Source organism: Acomys minous (genome assembly GCF_964271855.1).
Source record: "Acomys minous genome assembly, chromosome: 6".
Classification (NCBI taxonomy): Eukaryota; Metazoa; Chordata; class Mammalia; order Rodentia; family Muridae; genus Acomys; species Acomys minous.
Window position 1 is genome coordinate 65,991,093 of NC_140487.1, and position 17,104 is coordinate 66,008,196.

The 17,104-nt window shown below is 50.7% G+C and overlaps 1 protein-coding gene across 2 annotated transcripts; it reads right to left on the reverse strand.

Annotated features, from left to right (window-relative positions):
* Window positions 1–102: 102 nt before the first annotated feature.
* On the reverse strand, window positions 103–16,288 carry EPHB6 (EPH receptor B6). Of its 2 annotated transcripts, none has more exons than XM_084785204.1 (18): window positions 15,661–16,288; window positions 8,290–8,361; window positions 7,589–7,792; window positions 7,213–7,277; window positions 6,146–6,920; window positions 5,383–5,538; window positions 4,754–5,104; window positions 4,444–4,568; window positions 4,106–4,268; window positions 3,620–3,734; window positions 3,319–3,371; window positions 3,065–3,184; window positions 2,715–2,962; window positions 2,266–2,439; window positions 1,643–1,792; window positions 812–1,005; window positions 533–688; window positions 103–419 (listed from the first exon to the last, which is right to left on the reverse strand). In XM_084785204.1, the coding sequence occupies exons 3-18, from the start codon at window positions 7,686–7,688 to the stop codon at window positions 311–313; spliced, it is 3,054 nt and encodes a 1,017-aa protein (XP_084641330.1). In that variant the 5' UTR covers window positions 7,689–7,792; window positions 8,290–8,361; window positions 15,661–16,288; the 3' UTR covers window positions 103–310. The 2 variants fall into 2 exon arrangements, with proteins under 2 accessions (XP_084641330.1, XP_084641331.1); XM_084785205.1 differs by lacking the exon at window positions 15,661–16,288 and adding an exon at window positions 9,015–9,036.
* Between the last annotated feature and the right edge of the window lie 816 nt (window positions 16,289–17,104).

Sequence of the window (17,104 nt, forward strand, 5' to 3'; positions counted from 1 at the left end):
CAGTGAACTTAGCCACTGGCCCACCCTGTCACGCAGCTCTGCTGCTCCTCCAAGGCCTCCACAGCCCTTCTCTGCAGACTGAGGCATTGGACACACCTAAACTTGTAAATTCCCTTCTTTCCCTTTAATATCGAGGAGGCTGTTGGAAGGGCAGGATTTGGGGGATGCAATGTCCAGAGGGCTGGGTTTAATGTGGCAGGCATGGAGGCTGGAAGGGAGCCTGGCTCAGTCTCACATGTCCCTCCTCCATCCACCCTATGGCTAGGACTGGGGTGGGGCATCAGCAGCGGTTCACAGCTTCCCGGCCAGGTTACACTTCCACCGAGCCTGGCTGCCTCAGGTGCTGCCGGAGGAGTTGGATGTTGTGCAGTAGTTTCTTCTGGTGGCCAGCCAGGGTGATGCCCAGGCCCGGCAGGTCTCTGGTGAGGAAGGAGTGGATAAAATTTGGGCTAGCTTCTATACCGGCCCAGACATGGCCCCTTTTGCCTAGGGCCCTGAGAGTCCACCCTCCCACCTCTCCAACTGTGCTTACTCCAGGCTGAGCTGAGCCACATCACTGAAGGTGGAAAGACCAAACTTGGAGAAGTTGTCCTGGTAACACTCCAGTCCGATGGCTGAAAGCCAGGCCTGGGGAGAGTCCAGGCAAGGAAAGTCCAAGGCCACAGGGTTCAGAAGAGCCTGGGAAGGCCTAAGGTGGGGAGGGGCAGACAAGTCAGGTTTTACTCTTCCTCTTACTCTCTCTGCTCAATTTTCCTTTTGGTTTCCATCCACCCTCCCTGGCTTTCCCAGGCTCCTGCCCCAAACTTCAGACCTGTCCCCGGAACCCCCTTCAGCCTGGAGGGTATCTGGCTTGCGGATCATCTTGTCAAATGCGGCCACCAGCTGGTCAAAGTGAGGCCGACGGGCACGGTCCTTCTGCCAAGTGTCTAGCATCAGTAGATGTAGCCCAGCGGGGCATCCTGGAGGTGGGGGCAACCGGAACTCTTGCTCTATTGCATTTAGTACCTGCAGGTCAAGATGATCATAGGGATGAGAAGCTATTGCTAGTAGCAGTGGTAAGAAGGGGGTGGGGCAGGCCTGAATCTGGGTGCAGTATGAGGTTCAAGTGGGAAGGGAACTGCCGAATTTGCAATGTTCCAGTCATAAGATCTTAGAACGGGAATGGCTCAGAAAAGAGTGGGCTTAAGATATGAGAGCAACTATGGCACCAGCCAAGGACAATACGTGCAGTAAACTTCGAACCCCTACCCAGATCTACCCAATGGACAGGACATTCTTCACAGTTGAGTGGAGAGTGGGGTCTGACTTTCACACGAACTCTGGTGCCCCATATTTGACCACGTCCCCTGGATGGGGAGGCCTGGTGGCACTCAGAGGAAGGATAGCAGGCTACCAAGAAGAGACTTGATATCCTATGAGCATATACAGGGGGAGGAGGTCCCCCTCAGTCACAGTCATAGGGGAAGGGAGTAAGGGGAAAATGGGAGGGAGGGAGGAATGGGAGGATACAAGGGATGGGATAACAACTGAGATGTAATATGAATAAATTAATAAAATATATTTTAAAAAATTAAAGAAAAAGATATGAGAGCACAGGAGGGATCAGGATGGGGAAATCAGCAAGCGTCTAGGTCAAGTTCACCTCCTGCTCACTCATGTCCCAGTAAGGCCGTTCTCCGTAGCTCATCACTTCCCACATGAGTATCCCAAAGCTCCAGACATCGCTGGATGTTGTGTACTTCCCATGAGTAATGACCTCTGGGGCTGCCCAGCGAAGCAAGGAACTTGCACTCTGAGGAGAAAAGCCAGAGGTAAAATAATAAGTAATAACCGTAGTAAGGGCCACATTCACTAGGCAACTTCGATTCTTAGATGTTTTGGGAGTCTTCCATCAGCTCTCACTCAAGCCCCTTAGCCTAGATACACGTCAAGATATAGGACCAAGGCTTTGAGAATACGAAACCATCCAAGGCCATGGGGCTTGAGTGGAGCATTCAGAGTTTGAATATCTCTGTTCTGACTCTCCTGTGTGAGCTCTTTATTGATGGCAAGTAGGAGCTGATACTAATTACAGGTCTCCTATCTCCCTGTACCCTTTCCCCCTCCCCGCTCTTGGGTTCTTTAGCCCAAGAGTCCCCCTCCTCATTGCATGACTGAGCCTCTAGCCCCCAGGCACCGTGCTATCTGCATGTAGTACCCATCCCACATTCTAGCTCTCCCCCGGCCCTGATGAATGGCACTGACCCTCCAAGGTCCCACACTTACTTGAGGGCTGTGGCCAAGACGGGCCACCTTGCACACCAGGTGGCTATTCACCAGCACACTTCGGGCAGAGAGTGCTCGGTGCACAAAGGCAAAGCTAGACAGGTACTGCATGGCAGCAGCCACTCCCCGCTGCATGGCCACAAGCTGCAGGCTACTGAACTGGCCCTCTCGCTGCTGAAGAGCAGAGGATAGAGGTCACCAACAGGGTAGACACAAACATAGGTCAAAACATGTGTGCCAAACGTACATCAGCACAAGAGGGCAGTTGATGGGGGTGGGGCAAATGTGGGAACCCAAAATGGCCTGGGAATAAAGGCTGAAGTCCACGATGGAGAACGGTATAGAATGAAACAGGGGCACAAGGCTCCCCCTGTCTTCTGGAAAATGTAAGAATGCCCGGGCAATTCCTCAACCCAAGAACCCTCTTCCTCAACCAGAGCAGAACTGACCCTAAGGAAGCTATCCAGGGGACCAAGCTCCATGAGTTCTGTCAGCACCATGACAGGCCGGCTCTTGGTGACTACACCTTCCAGCCTCAAGATATTGGGGTGTTGGAACTGGCCCAGCAGTGCTGCCCTGCCCAGAAAGGTCATCTTCAGGCTCTCAGCACCCCCTGCCCACAGGGCCTGGATAGCCACAGACTGTTCTCGCCTTCCCCGGGGTTGTAGTCTGCCCCGACGTACTTCTCCAAAGGAACCTGGAGAAATAGACACCAGTATGGAGAAAAGCATTAAACGTTCAACTGTGTTTTAGAAGGGATCACCAGGCCCTCCCAGGCACCCCCTTGCACCTCAAATACCTGCCCCAATGACTTCTTCAATCTTGATGTACGTAGGGTCAACCTCTCGAGCAAGCTCTCTGATGGCCTGGCAGGGGTCCTCATAGGTAGAAGGGTCAATATAATATTTTACTCCAAGTCCTGAAGAGTAGTACAGTGTGCTATGAGGGTGTGCTGCAAGCGTGACTGCCAAAATACCCAAGACACACCCTTCTATTTCTGGAAGATGTGCCCAGCTCCAAAGCCCACGATCCCAGCCACAGTCCCTTCCCAACCTGGGCTGCTGTACTGCTGCAGTTGTTCCGTGTAGCCGGTCCCACGCCGCTTCCTGAGAGGCAAAGCAACAGCCGAGAATGGCACTTGCTTCTGTTGGCTTGCATCAGCCCCAACCACCCCGGCCGAAGAGACTGCTTTCCAGCCCAGGGGTCTAAGGACCGAGGGGACTCTACCAGGCCCCTCCTTCCCACTTTAGCAGGAAACTAGTAGAAGGATATATGAAATGCTACGTGGGGTTCTGGGGTTGTCAGGACTTGAATGGTACTGGGGTAGATTGGGGTGGAGTGGCAGGGGCCTCACCGCTGGAAGATGACAGCCAGTACAGTGATGGCTGCCAGTAGAAGGAAGGCCAAGGCCCCCAGGATGGAACCAATCACCAAGGACAGCTTCTCTGGAAGCTGGGAGGCCAGCTCACCTGAGGGATCAGTGGCAGGGTCACAGAGGGGAGCCAGGCTGTCTTTGTGACCACATGCTTCTGATGACCCTGGATATAGCCACAGTACCACAGGCACACACCTCACATGTACGTTCATCCACTTGTCCATCCTTCCAATCCTCCATACTCAAGAACTGTCCACAAAGGTCCACACTACATGCATTCATACCTTCAACCCCACTCATATCCACTCATAGTAGCCCGCCCCCCGGACACTCATACATCCTCTAAAGTCAAGGGTTACCCACAGCATCCTCCTTTCCCAGAGACTCTGATTCGCAGGATGATGGGACAAAGTTTGTGGCTTTGACAGTCTTGAGACCCAAATGCCCCTCTAGGCTTCCTCTCACCTTGAGGCAATGTCTGGAAATAGACTTTGCCCCCATAGGGGCCATGGCCAGCTGCAGTCCGTGCCCGCACCTGGAAGCCATAGATGTGGCCAGGGCTCAACCGTGTCACAGTGGCAGTATTAGTCTCACTGGTCATGGTGAAGGAGTGGGATTCGTCTTCTGCCTAGGGACAACAGTCACTCACTTACTCTGCCCTTGGTTTTATCTCCTCCTACCTTGCTTTGCTCTATGATATCCCTAGTGCCTCAGACACTTGGCACTGCTTGCCTCAGTCTACACCCATGCCCTTGCAGGGTTGGGGTTGTTACCCTGCTGAGGTGCCCTAACTCCCTGCCCACCTGGTCATAGTAGCGCAGCTGGTAGTCGAGGATATTTCCGTTCGTTTGCTCAGGCTGTGGCCAGGACACTGTGATGCTGTTGGCTGCCCTGCTCACCTGGTGCATCATAGGAACTGCAGAAGGGACTAAAGTACGGAGTGGAGGGTTATTGTTGAGAGGGATTGTGGCCTCTGGGAGCAGCAGCACCCAAGGGTGGAGGGGACAGAGTTCCGAATGGGATGTCTGATGTCTGGAAACCAGGGTATGGGGAACAGGGGTTCTGGGAGGAAGCTGAAGCAAGCTGTCCTTGAGGAGAAGGAAAAGGGCTCACCTTCATGGCTGGTGCTGACATTGATGGCTGCTGCCTGGGGAGGGTCAGGGCTGAGCTCAGACACCCCATTGACAGCCTGCACTTCCAAGATGTATGGCACATGTGCTCGGAGCCCCCCAACTAACACTCGACTCTCTGTCAGGCCCCTCTGGCGGGGGTCGAAATGCACCTCGTCCCTGCAGCGCCGACACATCCCCCCACTGCTGGGCTCACGGTGGCCTCCACACTCCTTGCACACGACATTGAAGAGCAGGTCCCCTCGTCCGCCCAGCTCGTGAGGCAGACGCCAGTGCAACATGAGTGCTGAGCCTTGCACCTCAAACCAAAGCTCCCGGGGAGCCGATGGAGGGCCTGGAGGATGTGTGGGAAAGGGAGGTTGTGAGGCGAAGGCGATTAAGGAAGAGACGAGGCCAGAAGGTATGGCAAAGAAGACAGAGTGAGGCCAGAAAGAAGGATGGGGAAAGAGTGGGCGGGGGACGGGGCAAGCAAACAGAAGAATGCAAAGTCATTCCAAATGAACATCAAAGCACTTTAACCCCTGTTGTTAAATTAGGTCCTCCGAATCCTCACGCATTCTGGGATCTAATGCATTCCCAGGTTGAACGTGTTTGACTTGAGCTGAGACTCACCAGTACACGGAGCCTCTGGTGGGTCAGAAGTGGCCCTGTAGAAGCCCTGGAGACACGGACAAACTGGGGCTGCAGGGTCAGGGGAGTGGCTGCGAGCTGGACAAGGCGAGCAGGGCACATTTCCAGCCTGGGCCTTATAGGATCCTTCAGGGCAGGCTAAAGAGGCAAAAGGGAGACTATGATGTCATCTTTACTTCATTCACCCATCCTGAGATTCTAGTCATCTGTATAAGGCGTCCTCTGTCCCCCAGGGCTGGTTCTTAATCTTGAGACCCAATCCCCACCTCCTTCCTGTTTCCTGTTGCATTGATCTAGTTAGTCAGTCAGGGGACAGAATTCTTTGCCACTTGTGAAGGGTGAAGTGTAGTGGGGGCTGTGGGCGGGGCAAGCCAAGAAGTAGGTGTTCCTGGAGAGGATACATAAAATCTCTGTAGTCATCCTTTTTAGCTTATGGACCACCACTTCCTCCCTGCCTCCGCAGCCACCAGTTCTGCATTGACCCTTTCCCAGCCAAGTAGCTTATGGGCAGAGAGGAGCCCATATAAGGTAAGCCAAGAATAGAGCAAATTCTCTTTGTCACTTCTTGGGCCCATGGCCTTAGGGCACAAAATACGGGAATATGGAAAACGACAGCAATTTTCTAGAAATTTCAGAAGAGTTCAATGAGCAATGGGTCCTCTCCTGAGGAGATATTTTGTGGACAAAGTCAAATTTGGAGCGTTCAGCAGAGAAATCCAAGGGCATACAGAAAAGGTGATCTCACCTTGGCACAGCTTGTCTCCCCGAGCAGGCTGGTATCCAGGCTGGCAGCGGCAGCCTCCCACAGCTACCATCCACCTGCCTTCCCCATTGCAGTGTAACCTTGGGGGGCTGCCCCCTGCCGGGCCTCCAACGCCATCCTCCTCTGGTTCTGCGTGAGTTACACAGGTGCCCACAGCTGCCACCAAGGAGGCGCCTCCAGCTCCACTGGCCTGTGTCTCAGGAAAAGAGGCAAAGGCACGTAGGACGGAGGGACACGTGTAGGAGAAAAGCTTGACTGCCACAAGGGCCAGGCAGGCCCCTGTGTCTTGGAAGGCCACATAGAAGCCACGCTGCGTGAGAGGACCGAAGCTACGCTCTTTCACGTTCAGCTGCAGTCCCACCCGCTGAGCAGTCCTGTGGGGTCCGACAGCCCACGAGGAGGAAGAGGAGGAGGAGGAGGAAGAGGAAGCGAAGCTCTCATCTGCTGCAATTGTGTCCACTTTGGTCCAGCGTTTGAGGTGCCAGGCCGAAACACTGTCGGGGCTGTCAGGCTCCTCGGCCTGCCGGTAGTAGAGAGTGAAGGTCTCTCGGCAGGTCCCTCCGCTCACACCCAGGCTGGAACATGCTCGTACTGAGAAGTGAAGGCGGATGTGTGCTCTCTGGGCCCCTCGCCGTTCCACAAAGTGTGTCTGTAGCCAATTGTCTTGCCCAGCACCTGGAGGGACCCCTGCAACGTGGCACGCTTCGAAGGTCCGAGTCAGACGGCGCTGGTCATCGAGAACACTCACCTCATCCCACTGGAAAGGGACCAGGAAAAATTATAACTGCTCTGAGTTTGCAGTGGGACATGGTGGGGCTGTATCTGTTACACTGAGAGGTAGCATTAGTGACAAGCAAAGCACAGAGAGGACACACTGAAACTCTGTTGGAGCATTGTGTTGGAGCACAATGGTTGGAGTCTTATCTTAAAGTTTTTATCCAGGATTTGCTCTCCCGCACCCCAACCCCACCCCACCCCCCACCCTCGTTTCACTTTCTAGATAATGGTGTGGGCCAGAGGGTGGGTTCAGAATGAGGAGATGCACTCACGCCCCCTGGTGGGTAGGTGAGCCAGCCGATCTCTGAGGTCTCCCCTGTGGTATCCAACAGTACCTCTGTGCAGACACAATGGGACACACTGTAAAGGCTCCAGCTGGTAAAGCTACTCCCACTCCATTCCATGGAAAACCAAATACTGTCCCTCCTGAACCCTTTGACTTTGCCTGCAGGAACTCAGGATCTGTGAGGACCCTAAGTCTAAAATACTTGATATTCTCCTCACAGCTTTATGTCCTTAACATATTCGCTCTTTTCTGCTTTTTTTTTTCCAGTTTCTCCAGCCTCCTCCGCTCCTCCCCACCCCCCACCTCCCCGCCCTCTGAACTCCACTAGCTGATGACACTCCCCTGCCTCCCCTCCCTCCTACCTTCCAGTGCCAGAACTGAGGGCCCCAGAACCAGGACCCACAGACTGCACACCATGCCCGCCACTCTGCTCCCTGAGCCAGCAGTATCCTCAGTAGCCATAAGGTATCTTCAGCACGCCCACCATTGCCTCGGCCACCACCACCCTGCTCTGAGGCGAGGCTGCAGCTTTTACAAGACCCAGGGTCTGAAGCCAAGCTCGAGTCCTTGGGAGAACACGGGATGAAAATATGTGGAGAGGAGAAGTCATTTTCATACACTGTATAGGTACCCAAACCTCACATGGCACTTGCTCTACAAGCTTCAAACTGTCCCTGAACCAGCCATGGGCGGAAGCCAGTGAGGGCTGACTCATCTGAATCTGTTATGAAAATTCCACTTTCCTGCAGAGCAGCAGTTCTCAACCTGTGGGTAGTGACACCTTTGAGGGGTTGAACGACCCTTTCCCAGGGGTCACGTATCAAGTATTCTGCACATCAGATGTTTGCATTACGATTCATAACTAGCACAATTAGAGGTACAAAGTAACAATAAAAATGAGTTTATAGTTGGGGGGTCATCACAACATGAGGTGCTGTATTAAAGGGTCACAGCACTAGGAAGGTTAAGAACCACTAGTGTAGAGACATATATGCCCAGCCCCCACCTCAACTCTGCATGTGACTGTGTCTCAAGGCGCAGCAGAGTTCTGACCCAGTCTTACCCTTTCTGTCTGGAAGGAGTTATTCCAGTTTGTTCTCTTCATTTACTCTGTGCCTTCCCTCCAGCAGCCAACCTGTACGGTAGACAGAAGTCTCTTCTCATTAAAAGCAGCCATGTAAGAAGCCGTCCGTCCTCACGGACACGTGGGCTCTCACTTAGGCCCCAGCAATTTTGCCCTGAATATTCTAGACATTTCACAGAGACAATGAAGCCAAGGGAACAAAGAAAGATGGCTCTGGGGCATGAAGGGAGGCGGAGGGGGGAAGACAGATGTAAAAAGAACACAGGCATGGTGACTCTGAAGAGAAACGAGGCTGTGTGCGGGGATGACAGAGCCATATAGGTGCAGCACTCGTTCCGAACAAAGGTTCTCTTCCCCAAGGGGCACGTTGTCTCCTGAAGCTTACAGAACACTAAGTGTATATCATAAACACATGGGATGGTGCTTCTTATTTGCTCATAATTGAAGGGAGGCATGTTCAAACAATAGTGACATGCCATTTGTTACAATTGTGAGGTTTGTGCCTTTGCCGTGAATGCCTATGCTACAGTCCTATTCCCCAGCGTGATGGTTTTAGGAGGTGGAGCCTTTGGGAGGTAATTATGCAGGGAAGATTCAAATGAATGGGTTATTATTTTTCAGAAGAGGGCTCGCCAGCCTTCTTTCCACATTGTGAAAGCACAATGAATAGAGAACAGTCTGCAACAAAAAAAGATGGTCCTCACCAGAATCCAGTTATTCTGGGACCTGATCTCTGAACTTCCTATGAATGGCGAGGAATAAACTTCTACTGATGATAAGCTGTCATTGCCCAGGTGATGGACCTTTATTGTTGTAGGCTGAAATGAATAAATTATCATTTTAACCTATGAGATCGAGAATGCAGTGTTGGACAAGATGTGGTAAGGGCCTCTTTTCTATATTGTACTGATGAATTCATATTGTATACGCCTGTGGAGACAACTCAAAATATCTGTTTAGTAACCTGACATCTAGAAGTCGGTCAGGTAGCATGGACTCGGCTGATTCCTGTTTAAATAAGGCTATTCATGAGATTGGGGTGGAGCAATGCAGGGGACTGAGCACAGCTCTATCACCAAGCTTTGTTCTTAGCCACCGTGAATTGTTTGTAAGGAAAAAGACTGAACATCAATAGGAAGATGGATGAGAAATTATGGCACACCTTAAGCAACAAATATGAGCTGCTTATGTAATGATATGGAAACGACTTCCAAGTGAGAGTAGTACGTGCAGAATGGTGTAAAGAAGGCTTCTGCTCATTACCTTAAAAAGAATAGATATATTGGGGGCTGGAGAGATGGCTCAGTGGTTAAGAGCACTGCCTGCTCTTCCAAAGGACCTGGGTTCAATTCCCAGCACCCACATGGCAGCTCACAACTGTCTGTAACTCCAAGATCTGACACCCCCTACACTAATGCACATAAATTAAAATTAAATAAAATATTTTTTAAAAAAGAATAGATATCAAGCTGGGTGTTTAGCATTTGTTTAGCAGATGTGAGGCCTTGGGTTCAATCACAACACCACAGATACAAAGCAAACAAATACATTTGAATGTGGAAGGGGAGTACTGAGTGACACATGAAACCTGGGGAAACAAGAAAATGAAAGAGGCTGGAGAGATATTTTCATTGTCTTCTTAATTTCTAAGGTTAAAAAGAACTAATTCATGAGCATTAATGATCTTTTGAGCTCAATGATGACTTAAGATTTAGTTTTAAGACTGCAGCTAATACCTGCTTAGCAAAATTAATAGCAATATTTTTTGTGTCCTCTGAGTGATTTCTAGGCTCTACATACTAACCATCCCCTACGGGAACTTCCATAGCCATTAGCAGGTACAGCTCTATGTCCAATGGCCTGCAAAGATATGGCTGCTTCTAGGGCCACAGTGAAAACCACCTCCATTATTGGGGTACTTTTGTCTTTCTCTGTAACTTGCTCTTAAAAGTTCACGTGGCATATGAACAAGAGGAGCTGGATATGTTTACTTCTATTGAGGAGAAAAATGAGAGGCATGTGGCTCACAATACTGAGAGAAGCAAACAAGCGAAACAAACAGCAAAAAACCAAAACCACCTGGCCTCACCCTGCCTAAACATGGCCTGGTTGTCCAATGATAGAAAAAGACACATTTCCCAATGAAGTTGAAGTTAAACTGAAACTGCGCTTGACTGTGGTCAACAGAAACACTATAATTCTTGCTCATTTCATTTTCTTTTCTGGAAGAAAATGTTATGTGTATGATAAGATAAAGCCTTTAGTGTCACCCATGAAGCCATCCTAAAGGGACAGACATCTTTTACACACACTGAGGGCTGATGAGTAGCAATCAAGCAGCCAGTAGATTCTTCCCCTCATCAGCATTAATGCCCTCTGAATGAAACAGACACTCATGGCCTGCATAGAGAAGCACATACTAAGCTGTGCTGTGTAGGAAAAGGGTTGTAAGAAGCACAGATTCTCTGAAAACACGGTTCTAAGTGATGCTGAAATTGTTCACAGACCAAGTGAGTGCTCTAGAGAGCATGTATGTATGTGGAAGGATAGAGAAGAACTTCAGAGTTTGTGAATAAGTCTCAACTTCTGTAATACTGGCTGCAGCATCAGTAGCTGTTCCATAAACACCATGAAGTAATATATGGTGGAGGTTTAACACTCCCCCTCCCAAAACCCAGGGCCTTCATGTCAGAACAAGCCAGGTTCCATCCAGGGCCACAATAGTTAGGTACATTGTTATCTGGAAAAGAAGATACCAGAGGCAGGCTTTTAAACAGCAAAGGCTACTTTACTATGGCCCAGAAGATATTCCTCACAACAGTCACTTTTAGGCAGAACCTGAGTGAGATACGATTCTGCACAAAGAAGAAACAGTAAATACTGAGCCTTCTTACACTTACAACTGGACAAGAAGAAATAATTAATATTTTGTAGCATTGTTAATAGAATGTTTTGTTTGAATGAGAAAAGCAAAACAAAAAAATCACTACCAATAGTATCAGTTGGGCAATATAGAACATTCTAGAAGATAAAGAATGGTAAATGATTTGCTTGCATAAGGTGTACTAGTGCAGCGTTAGCATGCTTCTTGTTGACCACACGAAGTTGGTGTATTTCAGAAGATCCTGAAAATAGCAAAAGCAATAATGAAGTAAGTTAAAGCCACATAGTTCCTGTCATCAGGAACCCAAAAGAATAAAATGTGGAGATCAAGTGTAGATTCTTATTTGAGTATGTGTGTGTATGTATGTATGTATGTATGTATGTATGTATGTATGTATATATATATTAAGATCTGGAGAAGTTCATTAAATGATCATGGAGTGAGAAAGAAAGGAGGAAAGGATACCCCAGAGAGAGCGAGAGAGCGAGAGTCAGACAGACAGATAGAGAGACAGAGACAGAGGAAGAGATAGCAAGAGAATAAGAGAGCAAGAGAGAGAGAGGGACAGGAGGGCCAGTCCCCTGCCCCAATATAGCCCTGGGTAGGGCCACGCCCCCTTGAGCACTTGTTTTTTGTTTGTTTGTTTGTTTGTTTGTATTTAATTTACTAAGAGCAAAGACATTCACTTAAAAAAATGCTTGATGATTTTAAAGTGTTCAGCAGGATATTTTAATGTTTGAAGTGAATCTTCAGATTCAGACCCAGAATATTGAAAATTAAAAACAAGTGTCTTCAGGCGGGGGAAATGCTGCTGAGTCAGAGCAGGAAGTTATATCTGCTCTTGCTAATCCAATAAACCAAGTCTCCCATTTGTATATAAAAAAGATTCACAGTGCATCTCCACTGCCAGAATAAGAAGAAAGAAAAGGGGAACCTTGGGATATGGAGTAATTGCTGTCAACTGTGTCATACCACTGCAGATTCTTCTGAAGCAAGTTCCAAAGGTAGAGAAGCAAGAGACGCGACAGGAGGGTTCCTCATGCCTGGAATACTAAGAAGGCAGGGCTTAGCATCTGACTTTCAAAGGTTGCTTTGCAGCTTGTAGCCACAACATCCCCTCGTTTCGTCCAGGAGGAGTGAGACATGTGTCACCCAAACATGTTTTTAAAGGCAGAAGAGATCACCCTGAAGCCTCTCCAAGCCCCTTCCCCTCCCCTGTCTGAGATCCCCATTTCTGCTGCAGCTTAAGAAGGAGCTGCTCAGATTTGCGCAGGAAAACGTTCATATTTCAGATAAGCGTGAAGTTGTAAAAATCTGAAATACCCAAAGCAGCAGAAATGTGGATGTAAACCAAAGTTCAGAAAAAGACCAATGAGGCAATTTCATGGGACAAAAATCACATTCTACGATTTTTCATTCTTCTTTTCCTCAACTCCTTTTCTGGACCTATCACTTTCTGCTTTTTTTTTTTTAATTTTTTTTTTTATTTTTTATGTGATGGAGACACTAGATCACAAGCTTGATACATTTGATTTCATTTTACATAAAAATAATAAGGCAGGGTCTTCGGTATCAAGGTTGTCTCTGGTTTTAGAAACTGGCAAAACCCAGGGATTGTGTAGCGTTTTAGCTCATCAGATATAGATCGTGAATTCTGTTTTCTATCAGAGTGAAAGACTTGAAGGAAATTAAATCAGCAAATCTGCAAGAGCTTTAGAAATTAACCGTGTTTAAATGAAATGCTAAATATGATAGCTACATGGGGGGAAAAAGCCCAGCTTATTTGATAGTTTATGCACCTCACTCTAAATTAAAAAAAAAAAAAGTAAGTCAAATCAGCTTAAAGCAGGGAATGACAGAGGTATTTGGACCATGGAAACTGATAACTGAAGGAGGGTGCCAATGGTGGAGGACAAGGGGTGCAGACAATTAACTCTTACACATGCCTGAATCGTTTGGCTCTTATTACAATAAGCACACCTTATGTTTATAGTTAAAGTCTAGACAAAGCACGGATAGTTTGGAGACCGGACACATACAGCGTATGTTGTTTCTTTAATCTCTTTTTCCCCTGTTAGTTTTCAGAACATCTGGGAACTTTCAACTATAAGGCACAAAGGTGTAAAGCTCGGTGTGAAGGAGCAAACGGATGCCAGGGACAAAAGGCTAAGTAACTTTTATACTTTGATGTACTTCAAGGTTTTCGCTTAAGAAGTTCAAACTGCCCCCATACTTCCCTGTCTCCATACCAGGCTAAAGGCTATGTCTGTAAAGGGTAAGAGTGGGAACAGAGAGGGCAGGGCGGGATACTTGTAACATGTAGGGAGGGGCCTCCCTGGTAACAGAGGGATGCTTGGGAGAGAGAGGGGGGGTGGGGAGGGGGGTGGGAGGTGGGGGTAGGACGACACTTTCATGAGGTATGGTCGGCTGCTGTCCAGCAGGGACACTGACTTTAGGCCTCTTGTGGTTGCTGAGCTGGTTTTCACACCTGTTAGCTGCAGGGTCAGTGTGGGAGGGGACAGCACCATAGGCTAGTCCACTGTCCTGTTCTGCAGCTGTTAAACGCCCAGGAAATTCCAATATAATCCTTGCTCAGCTGACTGCTGCAGTCTCTACCCTTTAATCTGCACCCTGGTGATCTCTCCGTGCTCTGGCCTTGTGCCTTGAAAAGGATCCCAGGGCGCTTCAAGGCAGCCTTCCTGACAGACAGGCAGGAGGTAGCTGTCTTCTGCTGATCAGATTGGAGAAGCCAGTTTGTGGATCACCTAGCCAAGGACGGTTCCATGTTCTCCGGAGATCTCCAGCCTCCGAGAATGTCCCTCGGAAGCATGCTGGCTCAAGCACTTGTGCCTCCCACTCCCAGAGTCTTTGCAGACAGAAGAGGCATTTAAGATGCAAGCAATGTCTAGGTCTAGCCAGACAGCCATGGAAAATGAATCATTTTGGCTGTTCGCTGACTAGGGTCATGACGGTGCTGCGAAACAATATAGGGGAGGGTTTGGGGGCAAATCTGTGTGCATCGAGTCGTAAAAGGTGATGGGAGAAAGCCAGGAGTAGTTCCTGTTTTTGGCAAATGTCTGGTAGAGAGTATAAGGAAATATACATGTGCTGGGCTAGGCAGCAGCAGAGCGGAGGGATCAGTTACAAGGGGGTCTTGGGAACTGCTGTCCTTGCTGTGGGCCCTGCTCAGTGTCTGTAAGTTGCTTTCCAGGAAGATGCTCCTGCAGAAGTACTGGGTGAGCATCATTTAGAGCAAGGGGGAACCAAGGCTTTCTGTACCCTCAGATGTTACCTTAGCCCTGCCACCTGCAGTGAGGCATGGGAGAGTGACAGGAAACCTTATGGTCAGGTTCAGGAGACTGTGACGACCTGGGAGAAATATTATCTCAGAGGAAGGCCCTGCCTTTCCCATACTCAGCCATCAGGGCCTGTTATTCCCAGCTTGCTGGAAACTCTATGGTCTTTCCCAATCATCTGCTTGTATGATGAATGGACAAATAGACTCAAAAGGACTCTTCTATATGTCATTAGGTATATACATTGGGGCACTCGTAACAATGTTCCTTCAAGACAAAAGATCCAGGGCTTTCAAAGGTCCATAGCTGCTATGGGCAAGGTTCACTGCCGCACGTTCTATTCCTAGGTCAGCCTCCAAGGGCTGTCAACAGCCCTACCAGTCACCCCTACTGATCTCTCAGTTGAGAGATCTCCCCTTCCAGAGCCACTAGAGTCAAGTTCTCCTGATGGGTGGAGGGCCTGGGTTAACTGATTGGGAACAGGCTGGGCAGCTCTTCCACATGGGCACTGCCAGGGACATTACAACATCAGCTATGCTGGTCCCCTGCCAGCTCCCCCCCAGGGATGGGAGGAGAGAGGGTGCCAGACGGCCAAGATCAGTGGGCAGGGGCAGAGGCAGGCTGGGCCAAGCACCCAGATGCATAGAGGGGGTGGAGCTGGGGCAGGAGCAGGCAGGAGACTTTGTTTGCAATTGGAAGGGGAGACGTGCTTGTGGTTGGGGCTCAAGATCCAAACCTCTATGTCCAGGCTTAAGGGAGGTGGTGGGGGGAGCAGATGTAGATTGGCCCCCTGTGAAGAGATGCCACAGGAGTCAGAGGCATGGACAAACCTTTTCTTACGCTGGGAGCCTGACCTTTGGGAGGTTACCACCCCCACCCCCCCATCCCAAGCCGGAGGAAGAGGATGGTCGCTGAAACCGTGAAGATATAATTCTAACACCCAGGATACACAGGATAGCGGGCATTTATTAGGGAAGAAACGGTTCCTCAGGAACCTACTCCTGCCTTGGAGAGGTATACTCAGTACTCCTTCAGGAGACCCACCACCACCTACCCACCCACCCACCCAGGATGTGCATAGGCCCAGGCTAGAGAGATGCTCTACTTTGCAAACCTAATCCCTTACTCTCCAAACACAGTATCCTCCGACCTCCCAAATCCCGAGCTCACCTTCCAGCCGGCCTCCAGTTCTGCAGGTCTGCGCCCCTGAGGGCCCCCCACCCCCCGCGGTGGACCCGCAGCTCGCAGATCTCTCCCAGCGTCGCGTGTGTCCTCTCGGGTCTGGGGACCTCGCTTCCCCGCGGCCCGCGTCTGCTCGCAGCTTGGAGTCTCTGGGATTCTGGGGGAGGCTGCAAACTGGGGCTGCTCCCGAGGCGGAGCCCCCGGAGAATCGTTCCAGGGCTGGTGTCACGATCGGAGTCGCCCAGCTCTGGTCTCGGGTTCGGACGCCCGCTCCTGTGGAGCGCTGGCTCGGCTAACGCAGCCGGGCGCGGGCCCGCCCCCTCTCGTCCCTCCCAGTTTGGCCCGCCCCCTCTCCGGCCCCTTCGGCCGCCTCCACGCTCTCCTCTTCCGGGAGCCCAGCCCGCCCTCTGGGCTCCAGACCCTAGTGCGTAGCGCCTGATCCCCAGAGGGGTTTGCAGTGGAGACGCTATACGCGCCCTGGGCCCGCCCGTATGCTGTTAAGGGTCGGCCTTCTCTCCTCCTAGCCTGCCGAAGGGACGTGTGCCGGAGGATGGCACGCTTTAGGGTCCGGGAGGAGGCGGCCAGTGGGAGCCGCTGTGAGGCGTGTTTAAAACCCTAGTGTTCGCCCTGGAGCACCAGCGCTGCAAAGCGCTACTGGCTGGCAGCTGATGGCCAGGGCCGGGCAGAAGCCCAAGCGCAGCGCCCCTGGCTCCTCCCTCCCTCTTTTTTTTAACTCTAGGAACTAAAGCAGTGGGGCTCCCACTCCGGGTTGAACTGAGGTGGGCGTGGGCAGAGAAAAGGAGGAGGCAGAGGGAGAAACAAATCTTGGGGGCATGGGAGGGCAGAACAGCCAGCGACAGCGAGGGCGTCTGGGGAGGAAAAGGTCTCCGTGCTAGCTTCAAACTTGTGTCTCTTTCTTTCGGTTCCTGGATCTGGGTCGGCGTTCGGGCCTCTGACCCGAACCTCCCTCCCTTCATCCTGCTCAAAGGCAGGGAAGCCTAGGGCGGAGTCCGGGAAGTCTGATGTCTGTGTCTGGCTCAGACGCGGCTTGGACAAGTCGCTGCACCTCTGGGTGCCGCCTTCCTGGCGCGCGCTCCGCACAGAACCTCCCCACAGTGATGAGAGGCGGTGCAAGGTACACTCAGTCGGTGCCTTGAGGCAGGGGTGGAACGGAGGGAGCGCGCTACTAAGGGGGACCCTTTCTCGCCCGACTCCTAACCAATTCTAAACTAGAGTACCGGATTGGGGGTCTATTGTTTAGGTCCCCGCGGAGCCGGGCTGCAGCCATCCACACGAAGTGTTGCTACCACCTGCTGGTTCTTTTAGGGAGCACAGGCACCTGGTGAATTCCTTCCCCTAACCCCGCCCCTTTTCTCCTTATCACCCTGACCCGTCTTATCCTTCCCTCCTTCACTTATTCAAAGGCATGCTT

What these genes read in the sequence shown, in the direction of transcription:
- EPHB6 (XM_084785204.1), bottom strand. Translation starts at nt 7,688, where the DNA reads ATGGCTACTGAGGATACTGCTGGCTCAGGGAGCAGAGTGGCGGGCATG. An exon ending in ACCAGAGGCTCCGTGTACTG is followed by an intron (nt 5,105 to 5,382) that starts GTGAGTCTCAGC and finishes CACATCCTCCAG; the next exon opens with GCCCTCCATCGGCTCCCCGG. An exon ending in GAAGGGGGTTCCGGGGACAG is followed by an intron (nt 689 to 811) that starts GTCTGAAGTTTG and finishes TCCCCACCTTAG; the next exon opens with GCCTTCCCAGGCTCTTCTGA.